General features: G+C 36.1%; 1 protein-coding gene across 1 annotated transcript in view; it reads left to right on the plus strand.

The window, feature by feature from the left end:
- The window catches only part of LOC114247172 (nose resistant to fluoxetine protein 6), a 75,145-nt gene that overhangs the window by 24,505 nt on the left and 31,573 nt on the right, over positions 1-19,067 (plus strand). Inside the window, exons 3-4 of the mRNA XM_028180046.2 lie at positions 11,491-11,672; positions 13,794-13,993. Coding sequence (XP_028035847.2) covers positions 11,491-11,672; positions 13,794-13,993 — 382 coding nt within the window. The remainder of the gene's footprint in view (positions 1-11,490; positions 11,673-13,793; positions 13,994-19,067) is intronic.

The following is a 19,067-nucleotide window of genomic DNA, read 5'->3' on the forward strand; positions in this document are numbered from 1 at the left end:
ATTTAAAATTAGCATTATTATTTATTGTCATTATTATTAGGGAGTTCAACACTCATATCAATATTAGCCTATCCATTAAGTACGTGTATTTTCTACATGGATACCACGTTTCAAGTCAATCGGATGCATGGTCCAGTAGTTATAACGGAACATCCGTAAAAACCACTGTAGATTTATATATTACTAGCTGACCGGAAACTCACGGAAGTTTCGGGGAAAATTTATAATGGAAAAAATATCATGCTGGACAATAATGTAATACTTTATCTCATTAGAATGATACAGGACCTACCCTATTTATTTAAAAATTCAAACCCGGTCCGCATTGTTGTCTAATCTTTGATTTGGCATTGATCTAATCGCTGTGGAAATCAGAGGATCACCCGATGAAGATTTCCTGAAAAAATATTTGTAATCGGTCCAGCCGCTTCGGATTATATACACACATACACACATACATACATACATACAGTTTTAATTACTTACATTAGATTAAAAAAATAATATTTATGTTAAACTATAAATCATACTAAGCATTTACGTAATTTAGAACTTTGCGTAAACCTTTTGTGTATTATCAATGAACTTCCCTTTCTGAAATACCCTACTCATAAACAATAGCCTTGAAGATATAACTTGCTGTTGAACTCCGAACAGAAAAGCTTCCGTTATATTTGTTCTCTTCCAACTTCACATTTACTTTGCTCACAAAGTGACAAAGCGATTAAAAATTTCATACTTTTTTCTCAGATTATACGTGAAAAAACAATTTGTGACGAACGCTAACATTCTAATAATAATTTGAATTTTTCTTCTTTTTTATTTATTGCTTAGATGGGTAGGCGAGCTCACAGCCCACCTGGTGTTGGGTGGTTTTTTTATTTTTTTTATTGCCTTTGTAGGCAGACGAGCATACGGCCCACCTGATGGTGAGTGGTTACCGTCGCCCATGGACTTTAGCAATGCCAAGGGCAGAGCCAAGCCGCTGCCTACCGGTTACTGGAGTCCTTAGACATTTACAACGTAAATGCGCCACCCACCTTGAGATGTAAGTTCTAAGGTCTCAGTAAATCTCATTGTACTGTACGAACGTACTATGTCACTGTACGAAGATTGTCCCACCCTTCAAGCCGAAACGTATTTATTACTGCTTCACGGCAGAAATAGGCTGGGTGGTGGTACCTACCCGTGCGGACTCACAAGAGGTCCTACCACCAGTAATTACGCAAATTGTAATTTTGCGAATTTGTACGCACTGTGTTATTTATTATATATATTAACTTGTATATATTTTTTATTATTATATTTATGTATTAGACACATATACTGTCAAATTTTAGGTTTCATAATTGCTTCCGCAACGCATTCCACGGGATTATTGTGCGGCGAAGACATTTAATACATCATAATCGGGCACAGTCTATTTCAATGTTTACTCATAGATTAATTTAAATTCAATTTGCCCTAGATTTCTTTATTTAATTAAGATGATCACGTTCATAAGTTGAAGTATTCACAGGCAGGGCTATCTTTTCTTGTTTGTACCACGCTAATGGCGCGACTATGAAAACTGTTATCAAAAAAATCCGCGCATGTTATATTTATGGTTAATTTCGCATTTTCTAGTACACTCGATAAGACTTTAGAATTTAACAGATATGTAGATTGTTCTGTAATTTGAAATCGAAAACGCAATTATGGATAAATTCAATAATTCCATTTCAATATAATAGCTCTTTATGTGAGTATGGCATTATCGTTAAGGCCCACTTGGTGTTAAATGGTTATTAAATCCATTAATTATACAACGTAAATGTCACTACTCACCTTGAGAGATGACGTCCAGGTTTTAATTATATTGTTTAATGGGCGTCTCATCCTTTAAAACTTGAAGTCGCCGTGGCCTAAAGGATAAGACGTCCGGTCCATTCGTATCTAGCGATGCACCAACCATTGTTCGAATCCCGGTGGCGAGTACCAATTTTTTTAATGAAATATAATACGTACTTAACAAATATTCCCGATTGACTTCCACGGTGAAGGAATAACATCGTGTAGTAAAAATCGAACCCGCAAAATTATAATTTGCGTAAGTAATTACTGGCGGTAGGACGTCTTGGGAGTCCACACGGGTACCACCACCCTGCCTATTTCTGCCGTGAAGCAGTAATGCGTTACGGCTGGAATAATGGGGTAGCCGTTGTAAGTATAGTGAGACCTTAGAATTCATTGGTGGTGGTATTTACGTTGTAGATGTCTATGGGCTCCGATAACCACTTAACACCAGGTGGACCGCGAGCTCGTCCACCCGCATAAGCAATAAAAACGGCAACAGCAATAAAGACGAGGGCACTCGTCATTATTAATACTATTATTTAAAGGGTCCTTAACACAATTTAAATTTTTAATGTATTCGAATTTACGAATTATTGGACCCAGGAAAAAGAAAGATAAATCACTTTTAAAATGTGATGTAACCCAATTTACTAAATTCCGAACAGAACATGTATACGCTGTAACGAATTCGTCAATAGAAAATACGAACCTTTTATCCTATACTATGCCTCAGGCCTTGTGAAATTCTCCGGAATATTGCTAGAATTTTCCTTGACATGTACATCGCTGACGTCAGAATTAATGTCATTTTAATCAATGTACGTCATGTAACGGTGTCCTCATTTAGATGTAAAATTATAGCCCGTGACAAATCAAAATGATTAATTTGAATTTAACTCCTACGTATTAGTGGTAGATATAAATTTATATTATACTAGAGGTCCTGCAGTAGTCGAAATTCGACTATAATTAATTGGAATTGTAAGTTTGTACACTATTATGATTGTATTTTATACTTCTAGAACCACAAATTTCGCCAAGGCTACTCTATAAAAAAATATTAATAATGACAAACAATATTTAATCTATTCTCAATTTGACCACAGACGTCAAGAACAAAAGTTTGACAATAAATATTAAATAGTATGCATGCGTGTGTGCGTCAAATACATGGTATGTAGTGTATGTAATGTTTTCTTTATTGATTTAATGTATCTTTTATGCATTATTTAAAAAAAAAATTAGCATTGTGCACTTCTTCTCTATATTCTCTATAAGTGTGGAAAATTTCATACTCCTCCGTCCGCGCAATTTTCGTAAAAAGGGATACAAAGTTGCTTCACGTATTAATATTAAAATAATAAACGCGAGCTATATAATATATAGATATCTCAGCATTTTCATTATTAGGTTTTAGTAGTTGTTACATGTTAAACGATTGCAATCGATTTAATGGTCTGTTGATTTTCATAAAAGTTATTCAAATATTAAGAATAATTAAAACAGTTTTTACGGCTTCCTACGAACGTAAGCTATAGTATTCGAAATATCGAAAATAATATCGAGGGGTAAAAGGCCATTTGGTTCAAGCAACATTTTTGCGACGTCACACGAGAGACATTTAGTTAAAAAAAATTAGAAAAAATATCGTAACAAAAAAACTTCTTTAGCTATTCGAATGAGATAAATTTAATTGAAGTTCAATTAACTTTCACTCCTCGATATAATGATAATAAAAAAAGCGAGATTAAATCTTGAAATTAGTTACAATTATGTCTCAGACTTGAAAAATATTTTAAGAATAAATTCATCAGTGTTCGTTTTTCTCGTTCTCAATTCAATCCTAATTCTCTGTTAAATCAAGAATATCTTCAAAAAAAAAAACCCATTTCTTGATTCAGACAATAGTATTTCTTTTATTCCGATGGTTATAATTGGATGCAGCTATGCGAAAACAATCTTGCTTCATGATCGTCACCTTCTTGTGCGCGTGACCGCATCGCCCGCGTTGCGCAAAAGATACCTTATACCTACCTCATGTAGGACAAGTGCAGACTTAAAAGACGTTTTAAAAATTTCACAGTCCAATTAGTGTTGTAATGCAAAGTAATTTTTATTACGGGCTAACTTCGATGACCAGATTACTAGAGATGGCCATTCCAACAGCGGGAGGTCTCAAAAAACGACAAATAGTGTTTTTTAATTGCTTATATGGGTGAACGAGATCACGGCCCACCTGGTCTTAAGTGGAGCACATAGTCATCGACAGTCTATATGCCACCATCTACCTTGAAACATGAGTTCTAAGGTCTCAGTTTTTATAGTACAACGGTTACCCCACCCTTCAAACCGAAACGCAATGCTACTTCACGGCAGAAATGGGCAGGGCGGTGGTGCCTACCCGTGCGGACTCACAAGAGGTCCTACCACCAGTAGCAAATAACAACATGTCAATGAAATAGAATGAACGGAAAATAATTTAATGAATGGATTGCGTTTTACACAAATATAATTATAACCTGCCCATAAATTTATAACCTGAATAAACATGTAGATTACTTTTTATCAGCACACTCACATAAATTGTGATCGGTCGTGTGCGAATTTAGTAAAGTATAAACTAATTGTGTAGGACCTATCGACAACGAACACGGTGCAATCAAGGACTGACATGTGAAATCGGAAGTCCATGCAGTTATCCGGTATTACTCCCAGATACCTGGCCTACCAAGACTGATGGTGTCTATCACCCAACTCAAAGAAAAATGTTCTATAATTGATAATTTTCACAGGGATTGCATGAAAGTATTTAGTTGACTCAGTTCTAAAACATACAAGTTGTTGTCGGGCGAGTTCTCGAGTACTGAAGTATTCTTGTCGAACTGGCTCTAGTCTGTGACATAATCTGTGTATCTCAATCAGTTACGTGCCGACTCGTGTGACTGGTGTGGTAAATATTTTGATGTAATCAACGTCATTGGGACATAACCATTTCACTGGGCTACGTATTAACATAGCTCAGCTGCGAAGATTGAAACTGATATCAAAATATCATTTTGGCAAATGAACAGACATGCTACAAGCAATATATCGAGGTGTGAAAGACTATTTGGTTCAAGCAACATTTTTGTAACTTTACAGAAGGGGGCCATTAAAGTAAAAATTTTGAAAAAAATATCATGACAAAAAAACTTTTTTTTTTGGTTTGGAGGAAATCGCCGGACTTCCGCCCTTCCCTGAGGATGAAGGGCGGGGCATGTCGGAGTCGAACTAACTAAAACCTCCTGTCGCTCAACAACCCGCGTCCGAACCTCGCATGAGACAGAACTCATGAAAAGGCAAAGGGGGAAAGTGAAGCGCTTAGTGCGGAGCACATCTCTTCCATCACCCTCCCCCTCGGGACGCCGGACCGGCGGTCGTCGGCGCCACGACCACCAGCCCTCTCGGTCGGCAGGCTATCCGGACCCCGCCTAGATGGCGCCGGTTACAATGGGTTATCCTACGGAATACCCCGCTAGGCTAGAACCAGCGTGGGTCGAGGATAGGTGGCCTTCCATCACCCGGATGCTCTTGCGTAAAACGCGTGCAGAGCAGCTTGCACGTCGTCTTCTTAGGCCCCCTTCCAGCTATTTAAATGGGGTAAACATTATTATTGAAGTTCAATTAAAAACATCGAATTGTTAATACTAATCCCAAATAAATCGACCGTTTAATTACAAAGATACATATCGCATATGAAGCGAAATGTCACTTACGAGTATACCAAATAGAGCAAAAACGCGGCAAAAAGGTTTTTAGATATCTTAACAACATGTCCATATTACATAACTTTTTTATGTGTCTAGGAACTACTAAGTGATTCTTCAGTAGCAAGTGTTGCACATTGGTTTTGGCACATGTTTGATGCTGTGGATCTTATGGCAAAAATAATATTTTCAAACCATTACTACGCTTCTTGCTAAATAAAGAACATACTTACTGTTGAGAAATTAAATCAAAATATTTTGTTATGAATAGATTAGACCCTTGGGATACCATTTCTGCAAAAAGATGAAAATCGCGAAAATTGCAATTAATTACGCAAAAAAATTTCAAAATAACAAAAAACCGATCCAGGTCACCAAATACATTTAAAACATATTTTTTGAACAAGAATTACTTAAGTATTTTTAAGATTCATGATGTGATGACAGTGACCATGTAACGTCTATTGTGAACACGAGCACGTTGCTATGAAAATGGGTTATCAGAATTAAAAACCAAAATTATTAAAAACATGCCCACAAATAACTAAGTTAAAAAAACCTTTGATGGCGAACGAAGTGGTCAAAATATAAAAAATATTAAAAGCGTGTGAAAGATATAGCGAAATACTAATCATCTTTGACTCTTCCTTGAACATGCATCACAAGATTAGGTCGTTCACTCCGCACACGTCATTAATGTTTTGAGCTGTTTAAGCGGCATTTCTATCGCCATGGAACTTGTATTCCATAATTACTCATATTTTTATCGTGTCCATATTGATGAAAAAGATACAAAAGTAGGAAAACAATACATCAATAAACAAATGACCGAATTTGTACATAAAAATTCCATATTTTTAAGATAACATTCATTTGAATTAAGAATTTATTGCCAGCCATACATAAATTACGTTTCAAATGACCATTATTGTAAGAAGGCAACTTCATAGGTATTCATTCACCTACTATTATTATTCGTTGTCAAAAAGTTATCAATTTTAGTGACGTTCTTTGTTTTTCGCAAAATAATGTAAGCGATTAAATAAAACACAAACACAATTTATTTAATGAAAATGAAATCATTTCGCACAATTTCACTCAAGAGAGCTAGCCGGTTCACGAAGCCTATCCGGCGGCTACTCCAACTTCCAATTCAGTTTCGTATAACAATAACGGGATCAATTTAATTCTATAATTGGATTGGTACACGGTATCTTTGACATTCAGGCGTTCTGAATAATGATGCCTATCGGAAGCGGATTAATTCATCAACATGGAAATAGTCATTCGCTACAACATAGAAAGTTCCTAATCACTCATTGGAATTTGACAACAAATGTACTGCGTTGTTGATTAGCAATCAAGCATCAAGCGAACTGTTTGGACGCATTAAATGTTGCATCAATAATTCAATAGCTGTAACTCAATGAATGGAGCAACGTGATTAGCCAATTAACTACTTTTCCATATACAACATGCAGGATATTGCTTAAAATTTCAAAATGCATACTCACTACATACGCTTTTCCGTATTCATTCTCGATAGAAGTACAGCAATCGTCCTATAGGGTTGATTTAATTGCAACTAAAATTTACACGCGTGTTCTGATCTCTGAGCTGTTGCTTTTAAATTGCTTGTCGAACATTCTCGTCTGACGAATGCTTTTGGATGTTGAGGCTCAACGATTAACTTTAATTCACTTTGAGTTTTTTTTTTTTTTATTGCTTAGATTGGTGGACGAGCTCACAGCCCACCTGGTGTTAAGTGGTTACTGGAGCCCATCCACAACGTAAATGTGCCACCCACCTTGAGATACAAGTTCTAAGGTCTCAAGTATAGTTACAACGGCTGCCCCACCCTTCAAACCGAAACGCATTACTGCTTCACGGCAGAAATAGGCAGGGTGGTGGTACCCACCCGCGCGGACTCACAAGAGGTCCTACCACCAGTAATTACGCAAATTATAATTTTGCGGGTTTCATTTTTATTACACGATGTTATTCCTTCACCGTGGAAGTCAATCGTGAACATTTGATGAGTACGTATTTCATTAGAAAAATTGGTACCGGCCTGCGGGATTCGAACACCGGTGCATCGCTTCAACACGAATGCACCGGACGTCTTATCCGTTAGGCCACGACGACTACATTTGGACCATGTGTGTCGATCGCGTACTCTGAGTACGTTATTGATACGATTCCATCGTCTCCTTTCTGTAATATTGGGGAGGAGTTTTTATCTATTACCTGTACATACAGTATGCTTTCAGAGATAATTCCTGTAATGGGTTTTATTGGGTATTATTACAATTCTAAGAAATGCTCTTCTTTAAATGAGGTTTACAGCGGTAGGTAGCGTACCTATATGCATCGGCGGTAGAGACTATCTGATAGGCTTTAATGTCGTTTATCGTTCACGACATAAAAGTATTTTTGTTTTGCATTACCGTTTTTCTTTGGCTTTTTGTAAGAAATACAGGCTCAGTTCAAATTAGATACGAAATAATGTGTATATATTTTTTTCTATTTGTTCGTTTCCGAAATATCCAAACGCAATAAGTAGAAAAAGAAGGGGTAATCATAAAAATAAAACAAAAGCTTCCCTATAGCGGCTATTAGATTAGACCCCTATGACTCCTGAATACTAAAAAGCGGACGGACCTGAATAATTAAACGAACAGAGATATAAGTGTAGGCAATGTTAAAATTACGTCTCTCGAAGAAATCGTAAGTGTATAACCATTAAACTGACCACGAAATGGGTCGATGACCGACCGTGACTGCGGTGAGCGAAAGCTGCGACGCGACCGTCAGACTCGGAAATAAACACAAGCTAAATGCTAATCTCAAATCATTTAATGTATTATGAATATATATCTTATATCTTTAAACGAACAATTCTTGTATATATATAATCAGAATCTCGGAAACGGCTCCAAAGATTTTCATAAAATTTAGTATACAGGGGTTTCGGGGGCAATAAATCGATCTAGCTAAGATTTATTTTCGGAAATTGTTGTTTTATTCGTGTTTTCAATAATCAACTTTATTGATAATCAACTTAAATATAAACTTTTTTTTATGGAAAGAAATATCAATGTGTAATTCGTATTTAAATATAATTTCTAAAAAACACAATTTATCAAAAAAATATAAAATACTGAGCAAAGCTCGGTCATCCTCTAGTTTTTATTAATTTGATTACGTAACAGATAAAAGTATCCGATTGCTATATGGTGCTAAATGGTTCGAACCTACCCTTCAAGCCACAATATTTGCATTATTCATTACTTTTATAATCTCTGTTCCACAAACAAATAAATGTGGAGTGGAAAAAGCGATCGTCGCTCAAGAAGTGAACTTCCAAGATATTTTTCAATGCATATTGCTTTCTTTAGTTTCTTTTTAAAACGAATGTGGACATTGACAAGGGTTACGAAGAATACATGAGCGGCCTTTTCATGCAATAGATGAATTGTACGGATGGCTTGCCTTCGGAGGCTTAGACGGACTTACAAAGAGATTACCGAGCACGGTCTGAACGCACGGATTCTTTATATAAACAAAGCTTCAAAGCTGTATACGGTTTAAGAACTCGTGTAGGATCCCGTGAAGGACGAATGTCAAAAGAAAAAAAAAGAAAAATTGATCCCGACTTCTAAATTATTTTTCATCAATTTTTATTGTTTTCTTTATACCTTTGTTATGTTGTACATAAGAGGCTTGTGTTCTTAAATTCTAAATGTTCTGTGAGATTTTTTAAAGTTTTAATTATTTACATAGTTTACTAATATAAAACTATCTAATAAAAACCCAAGTGTGTTTTAATCTTCTTCATAAATATAAAAAGGCATTTTATATCACTTATATTAATTTTTCTTCTCACATCAGTCATAAATGAACCGTCAATGTGGAATATAGAAAACTTTTCTGGGACTATGAAAGATTTGACAGAAATTAGGTCGAAAGGAAAATAATATAGTGTGGGTAATAATTGAACAGAAATCAAACATAGAATTTAATTCGACAATAAAAAAGGATACATTCCGTAATATAGAAAACACACTCCGTACATTTTAGATGAATAAAATCCCGAGGACAGACTACGTGAAGGGTCTAGATTCGTGTCGCCTTAGGGTTTCACGAGCGTGTATTGTGACATTTCTAAAAATGTAAAAGCGAATTGTTTTGGCACAACCCTTCTTGTTGTACATAATGTAGTAAGTAGTATCATATCGGATTCTTTACTGACGGCCTTCACGTTCCAGCTCACCTTGTAACCAAAAATACTTTTACCTTTCCATTATTATTGGGTTTTGACTAATACCTCAGACGTATATCCAAATTTATATTGAATGTGAACGTGTGGAATGATAATCTTTATTAATTTAAATCTTCTTCTAAGTTAAAGATGACGTGGCGTTCAAGAGAGGGCCACAGAAATTATATCGTGAATACGTGAATCGTTTCTCCCCACCTTTGAAGAGAACGACTGGTCATTCAAACTAAAACGTATGATTGATTCTGAAACTTTACAATTTATCAACTTATTTAAAAAAAAAAAGGATCAACGTTAAATCTCTTGAAAGATCATAAACAAATTTGCTTTCCAGCAAATTAAGCCCGGGTGTTAACCGTTTCTCTTAACCAGTCTACGTCCAATGATCCGGGTCGTGTTTGGGTCTTCGTGTACACGAATATATTTATCCTGATCCGTGAATACTCGGCCGGATGAACTGACGAATATTAATCTCGACGAACTACGTTATTTTCTAATAAAACTTGAGCTCCTTTAGAAAACTTATTATCTCCCTCCAACGTTTTCGCTCGCTGAAATTCAGTGAGTGATATTGTATAATAAATCTTGCTCGTAATTTTTGGAACTTTTGAAATGTCATCAAGTTTCTCGCTATAACGAATTAACCAAGTGATCCGAATTTTGTGTTCATTTTATTTATCATTGTTGATGTCATTTTTTATGGGCATGTCGTTATCCATGTTGTTGTTGACTTTAAAAGTTTGTTTTAAAAATCCCTTTTCAACATTTACCTATTCGTAAATATACGAAATAATCTATGTTAATTTATCGGGACAAAATAGTTCTCATTTTAGCTACGACAAACAGCTCTGTGATAACAGACAGTGTAACGTAACATGAAATATAAGATAACAGTCAGCATTTAGTATTTGTGAGTCCGGGCGCGTTCTTTCGGGAAATACGAATTCGCCTTTTTGCGGCTGTTTCCTCTCATCAGCGATAACGTTAATGGTTTATGTTAACGTTTCAATTGTTAATGGTTAATAAGAGTTTTGGACAAAAGGCAAATAATGTGCTTCGGTATTTTTTTTCGTAATAGCGATATGTTTGGGAGATAATAATAAAATCAAGGTGGGCAATTTTGTTTTGTGGACGTTTGTTTCCCGGCTTAGAATTTACCGACCCATGTTTTCCGATTGTCGTAAAAAACTACTAAAAGACTTCTTCTGGCTACCATCTTTTACTTACAATTCTAGCAACTCAATAACTGTATCCCTACTATTTAAAACTATGTCGCCGGCGCTCTACTAGTTTCGCGTATTAATGAATTTCTTGTTGTAAAAATTTTGATCTTCTACCAATTTTTTGTTGGTAATGTAAAAATTCATGCGTTTATAGATTAAAATTACTAAAAAGAGGCTTGTACATAATATGATAATTGGTAGTAAAAAAAAAGGAATAGTTAGAATTTTATGTAGGGAGCTTATAAAATATTATTATACTGTTTCTTCAAATAAACTGAATAAATAAAAGTAGTGAACTGTTATGTGAAACATTAATTAATAACATTAGTATGTTATACGCTGACCAAATGGCAGCTTTAATGACAATGTTAGCTTTAATTCATAATTAAATATTTTAAAATTTCAGTATTCGACGCGTCAGGACAGTACGGACCGAATCTACTATTCGGGAACGAGTATTGGCTGGGGTCGTTGAACGCTTGCACCGAGCTCAACAAGAAACAGTACTATGAGCAAACTCCTCCATTCGCAACCACATTTTACGTTGCGAAAATCAATGTCACCGTCGACAACTTTCATCTGCCGCAGGTAATTGTGAATAATTTAAAACAATTACAGTTACGTCTACCCTCAGAGGAGTCGGGAATCTAATGAAATATACGAGTTTCTTAGAAAAAAACAATCAAGGCTTTTTAGAGATGGATGAAGTAAGCGACCAAGAATAGGAAACAAGTTTAGTAACAAATATTTTCATTATTAAACTGAAAATGGGATGAAAATGAACGGAGCTATTTGTGGTTCTACTTGAATTGCGTTCGTAAAAGGAAGTAACGTCAAAAGATAAAAAAAAAAATTAAAAAAAAACAAAGCTTAGATTAAATTTTTGAAAAAAAATTTAGTTCAAATGGTCACATTATACCTATATGTACATAGGACCTAGATTTACTGGTGGTAGGTCGGTGAGATAGTTAGTTAGCTGGTGGGGCGCAAGTCCGCACGACTATGTACCACAACTCTTCCTATTTCTGCCGCGAATTAACTACACGTGCCGGTTCGAAGGGCGTAACAGACTTTATACAATACATTTGAAACACAGACCTCATGTCTTAAGTTAGTTAGCGGCATTCATCGATGAAATCCGGTAAACGCTTTACATCAAGTAGGTCGTGTGCTCGTTGACCTATCTACGGAAAAAATCTCATTTATCATAGTGTTGATGTTTAAGTTGAGACACAAAAACATATTATAACTATTTTAAACTTTCGCGACTATTTACATCACATACCCGTTTTTTTTTCAACGGGTTCTTATCTTGCAACAGCACAAATATCTGTAACTATACTTGAGACCTTAGAACTTATATCTCAAGGTGGGTGGCGCATTTACGTTGTGGATGTCTATAGGCTCCAGTAACAACTTTACACCAGGTGGGCTGTGAACTCGTCCACCCATCTAAGAAATAAATAAAAAAACTAAATAAATGAACATCGTAGTAAGAACTGGTTAAATAATAGTGCGCGTATCAAAACCATGATTTCGAAACTAAAAACAAATACAGGCCGTTTTCCAATTACAGCACAAGAGCGCATTATGTATCATCTGTAATTGGAAATTACAGAGCATAATGCGACTCAGTGACGCACAATGCCGAATTATGCTGAAGCTTAGTTGAGCATTATGCCGCATAATGCGCTCTTGTGCTGTAATTGGAAAACGGCCACATTCAAAATAGTCTCACGCTATAAATAAATTTAAACGCCACGACATTCGTTATGAAGCCGTTAGTCCCGAATAGTTTTGAGTTCGCAAAAAAAGGTAATATGTTTTCAGGGCAAATAGAATTCGATTAACGCACGTCAAAAACTCTAATATAGAAGTTTTAGTGGCCGACTACATGGCAAAAGTTCCACCCTATTCGTGTAAATGGAGTGAAACATTCGAATTCCGATCGTTGTTTTTTTTTTCTTTTCGATTTCTTTCAACTTTTCATTATATCAATTTGAGAACGTATTTTTACAGTGAATTCAATTTCCTTTCGACTTCACGGTCGAACGCAACATTGAACAGTTTGAAATGTTTACACCAAAGTTAAGTTGTGTTATTTAAAATCGTTCCAGTTTTCCACTTACGTATTTTTTTTTTTATTTTACCACAGGAAAATGCAGTAATATATCATTTAACGTTTAGTACCTTTGCATTTTTTTTATTGCCCTTGTAGGCAGACGAGCATACGGCCCACCTGATGGTGAGTGCTTACCGTAGCCTATGGACTTCAGCAATGCCAGGGATAGAACCAAGCCGCTGTCTACCGCTTAATACTCTCCACAAGCCTCGATTGAAGAAGGACATGTCATAGCGCTCGGGAAACACCGTGGAGGAGAGCTCATTCCATAGCCGGATGGTACGTGGCATAAAAGACCTCTGGAAATGCACTGTATATGACCGCAGTAGCTCGAGGTAGTATGGATGAACTCTACTCCGGTGGCGGGCGATGCGATGATAAAAACGAGATGCCAGTATCATCTCGAACAATTCCTCAGAGCACTCCCCATGGAACATACGGTACAAAATACAGAGGGAACCGAAGTCCCTCCGCAGACCCAGAGGTTCCAGAGGCATTAAAATGTAGAGTAGTAATTTATAATGAGCGATTATATTACCGATGTTTTTTGTTTGTTTTTAATTGACACTTCATTTTTCTGTGCACAGAGCAGATCGATGCTGTTAGGAGAATGTGTGCCAGCATCCTGCAGTGGTGATGCCCTGGGCGTCTTACTACAAGCGTCGGAACAGGCTACTGTGGCGAAAGCTTCAGCTTTGGGAGTCTCAGCCAGTCTCGTTACGCTAATAGTCAGACCGGTGCCGGGCGGATATGACGTATACTCCGACATCAAGTTTCAAATACTAGGGTATGTACAATTACTGGTCGTGAGGCGGCATTCATGGTAGGGGCCAACGAACCTAATGTTAGGCAAAACTGTTTTGATAACACAGCTGCTAGAGTTTGTAATGAGTTTCTTAGTATTCTAGAAGGTTCTAGTATTTTATTCATTGCGTTTAAAGCATGCATCCCATTTCATGGTGAGTTGTTAACATGTCCCATGGACACGAGCGATACCGTTGGCACAGCCAAGCTATAGTCCACTGCCTCAAGCTATTTTCAAACTCCGCTCGAAGAAGAATATGTCACGGCAGTCAAACCAGATTAGTTTTGCAACTAAAACTAAAATGGCCGTAAATAGGTTAAAAAAAATCAAGTATGTATATTAATTTTATTGTCGTTAATATTTGTTGTAGGTTTTCCTAAACAATATAACTTCCCTAATATGTTTCTGGCAATAACGTTACATTGTTTTCCACAATATTTACTAAATAGGACAAATAATTATTCCTGAAATTTCAAACATATGTACAACTAATAATTTAAGTATCACGTAATTTATACTCGTACATGCTCGTATCAGGTATTAGCAGAAAAATTGCATACTAAGCTATGCAATTTTTCTCTTAACGTCAAATATTATATTCCTTTTATTAAATGCCCGACAGAGTAGACTGCCGAGTACTTACCAATAGTTTTCTATTTGAAAGGAGCATCGGAGCAGAGAAATTTATTGAAATTCATTCATGCAAGCACAAGCGTTGTTTGCTCGCTTTATGAATGTAAAGTTAATATTATAATATAAATACGTTTAGTTAGTAAAGTAATAAAAGTAAATAATAATAAATCCTTCTTTTAATTTCAAACAACCTTACAAAAAAGATTTTCTTAAAAGCTACCAATATAAAACTTGTTCTTTTTTTTCTTTTTTTTATTGCTTAGATGGATGGACGAGCTCACAGCCCACCTGGTGTTAAGTGGTTACTGAAGCCCATAGACATCTACAACGTAAATACGCTATCCACCTTGAGATATAAGTTCTAAGGTCTCAGTATAGTTACAACGGCTGCCCCACCCTTCAAACCGAAACGCATTACTGCTTCACGGCAGAAATAGGCAGGACCGTGGTATGTACCCGCGCGGACTCACAATAGGTTCTATCACTAGTAAAATGGAACCCTACTTCGTATAAGACTTCCTACAGCTTACTCCATTTTTCCCTATGCTTTGCTTTGCTTCTCCATTCTTTTCTTACTGTTATTGCTATTATTTCATCGATCTGCTCCTTAGATGGCTTCTTTTTCTTTTGCCTATCAGTCCTTCCCATGCTGTTGTTTGTAATGTCTATCTTTTGTCCGTGTATCTCTAATAAGCTAATAAACGAACACATATTTGTATCATCATCAACTGCCCAACTGCAGGGCAGACGCTCCCTGCCACACAGGGCAGGTGTGATGTAAAGCAGGACGAGAATAAGGGGGGGGGGGGTACTGTTCGTAGCGTGTACGGCTACACTACATCGACAAAATATAAATACATATATATAATACGATGGGCCGGTTTGGTGACGGCATGATGCCCGCGGAGGAATCACCCCGGCGCCGGCTGCTGTCCTCTGCTTCCTAATGCTAATGCTATCCTAATATATATATTCCCTTATATCTAACTACAAACTAACTAAGCTAGGTTTTTTTTATTTATTGCTTAGATGGGTGGACCAGCTCACGGCCTAACTGATGTTAAGAAGCAATCGGAGCTTATAGACATCTCAACGTGAATGCACCCACAAGGGATCTAGATGTGCAGTCGCTCGAGGAGTTCATCCGGAGGCTAGCTCGTAATCTTTACGAGCGGGCTGACGGTGGATCCCACGAGCATCTCCGCAATTTAGCTCTCTTGCACGCCAGACCACCTGATGGTCGGGCGCTACCAAGGGAGCTACTAGAACCCCCTGCTATGGCAAGATAGTCGGCTTAACCGGAGTGATATGGGAGTGCTCATAATGAGTGCCCCCATGGGACTGAGCTGTCCACACTCGTCATTTCCCCGATTCTGTTGGGGTGCCCCCCTATGGGGACCCATTGCACCACCCTCGTGGGTGTAAAATTTAGAAGTAAAATTTTATTTAGATAAATAAAAGTATTTTATTATTGATGTTATATTTGCTAGGTAGTAGCTACAAATCTTCAGTTTTTTGAAAACTTAACTGTTCTTTTTTAAAATGTCATTATAGTCATTAATCGCATATTCCATATTCTCAAAAAAAAAAAAAAAAGTAGCTATTCTATTCAGTATAGTAGTGCTCTACAGAATTCAGGAGGCAAATAAATACGTACAAAGCAAATGCGTTAGCTGTAGCTGTATAATGTGATCAGTGTATAACTAACCGCTATTAATTCTGTAACAGTCTGTGATGCTCGTAATAATTATTACATTATGTACGGAGATAATGTGGTTCTTCAAACCGCAACACAGTTAGTACGTACATTAATCTCGCTGCTCCTAACGCCTGTCTCTGACGTCACAGTAAGTAATCAAATGAACAGACAGATGACTCTTTAAACGCCTGAAATACTTTACTAAATTATAAGAAGTAAACTAAACAAGTCAAGCGACTTCTAGCTAGAGAGGACAAACGAAAAAAGAAAATTAATATTTGGAGTTGTTCAGGTCTTTTGTTCTGTGTTTCAATAATCATTCGTTGCCTTAAAACAAAGCAACGAAACGGTAGGCAGCGGCTTGGTTCTGCCCCTGGTATTGCTGAAGTCCATGGGCGACGGTAACCACTCACCATCAGGTGGGCCGTGTACCAGTATGCCTGCAAGGGCAATAAAAAAAAAAAGTTAAAAGTGATTTCACAAAAGACAATGTTAAAGCTATTGCTTTTGCTAAGCGATGTATGTAAACACAATCTTCATCTTCATGTACTTATCCCATATAATATGCGGTCGGCGGAGCATACCCTCTTATCATGCTGCACAGGTATTTGGCACGAGTTTGAATATGTAAATACAATATTATCTAAAACTCAAAGCGGACGTCTTATATAGATGATTGATCGATGGTGATTATTGATTGATGATATGATTGTAAGTGGTTACCGTCCATGATGGACGTCAGTAATGCTAGGGGTACAGCCAAACCACTGCCCACCTAGTATAGTTATATTTGTCAAATCATCATTCATTCACTCAATCATTCATTCAATTGCATTTTTGTGACATTTGTTTTTCTCAAAAATAATTGATAAAATAACTAATTTAAAGGCACAATACAGGCTTGTTTTTAATATATTTATCTGAAAAAAACAAGTTCACAGTCCTACATTAACTAACGTGCATAAGCAGTGCGTCCTAATTCTTTATCGTTACTTACGATAATGAACTGGGTAAGCCAGACGCCAACGGAGCCGATCCAAAGCGAAAACAAATAATATATAAACGCTTTTAGATAACATGCATTATTTCAATTAATGCAAATAGAATACATATATAAATTGTCCATTAATGAAAGTACACCTGGCCAAACTGAAAAAACAAGCAAAGATGGACAATTCAAATTACTAGATCTTGTTTTGTTTTAGAAACTGTATCATAATACAGTTTACTAGCTGTACCCGTCCGCTTCGCTTGGCATTTAAAATTAACATTATTATTTCGCACCCCCTCAAAGATTCTCATCATTAATACCCCCGCAACTAGTGTAGGGAGTCCAACACTCATATAAATATAAGCCTATCCATTAACTACATGTATTTTCTACATGGATACCAGATTTCACGTCAATCGGATGCATGGTTCAGTAGTTATAACGGAACATCCGTAAAAACCACTGTAGATTTATATATTAGTATAGAAGTATAGATAATTGTAATGACATTACAAAAATAATTCACTAATCGACTGATTGACTGTTCCCTGTAAGAAAATTCATTAGGTACGCCGATATTGCATACTCATTAATCATATTGATTGTACACCGTCGGTCGCATAGTCAATTTGAATATTTTCATTCCATTATTTTTTAATAATTTTTTTTGCTTAGATGGTTAAACGAGCTCACGGCCCACCTGGTGTTAAGTGGTTACCGGAGCCCGTGGACATCTACAACGTAAATGTCGCCACCCACTTTGAGATATGAGTTCTAAGATCTCATCGCATAAATGCCATGTATTCCTAGACAACACTTATTCAAACTATGATGTATTTTAAATTGTCGTGATTTACGTTGATTTATTTATTTTTATTTTATTTATTTATACTTATTGTACACAAAAAGAAAATACAATAAAAACAGATTTAAAGAATGTCTAAATACTATGTACAAAGGCGAGCTTAACTCATTCATGAGTTTTCTTCCAGCAAACCATTATCAGAGAGAAATACGATGTATAAGAGGGGAATAGTGTACAATATAAGAGCTATTAAAGCATGATTTTTAAACTAAGCATTAAAAAAAAAATCTAATATTAAATGAAAAATACATAATATAAATAAAAATACATAAAACATTGATTGATTCTTCGTTCTGATTCCCAATAAAATTCCAATTTGAATAATTTCACGAGTTAATGATTGCATTGAGATAGCGTCCAAGGGATAATTTATTTGCTTGGTGATTTGTAAACAGACATAATAAAATATGCAGATGATATTGAAATAACAATAATGTATTCGAATAAGAAACTTGACCTATAATAATGTTTATGCAACAAATCTACCGAAATCTAGCGTGCGAACTGTGGCGCTTCAAACCGGAAAGATGAGGCTATTAGATCATCTCTGCAAGGCTGTGGTGTCAGATACAGATTGTTTCGAGTCTAGTCGTAATAGTTCAATTAACTATTTAAGCTTAACGTCCCGCAATTATTTTCGACTTATTATCTATGCTAACATTATAAAGAGGAAAGATTTGTTTGTTTGTATTGAATAGGCACCGAAATTACTGAACCGAATTGAAGAATTCTTTCACTGTTTGGAAGCTACACATAGGCTATAATAATATTTTTTGAAAAAAATTAGGGATCCTTACTAAAACCCCAATAATGTATTATTATAACCTAAGGTGTAAAAAAATTACCTAAAATATTCTTTACATCGCGT

The sequence above is a fragment of the Bombyx mandarina genome, chromosome 15, assembly GCF_030267445.1.
Source record: "Bombyx mandarina strain Sakado chromosome 15, ASM3026744v2".
NCBI lineage: Eukaryota > Metazoa > Arthropoda > Insecta > Lepidoptera > Bombycidae > Bombyx > Bombyx mandarina.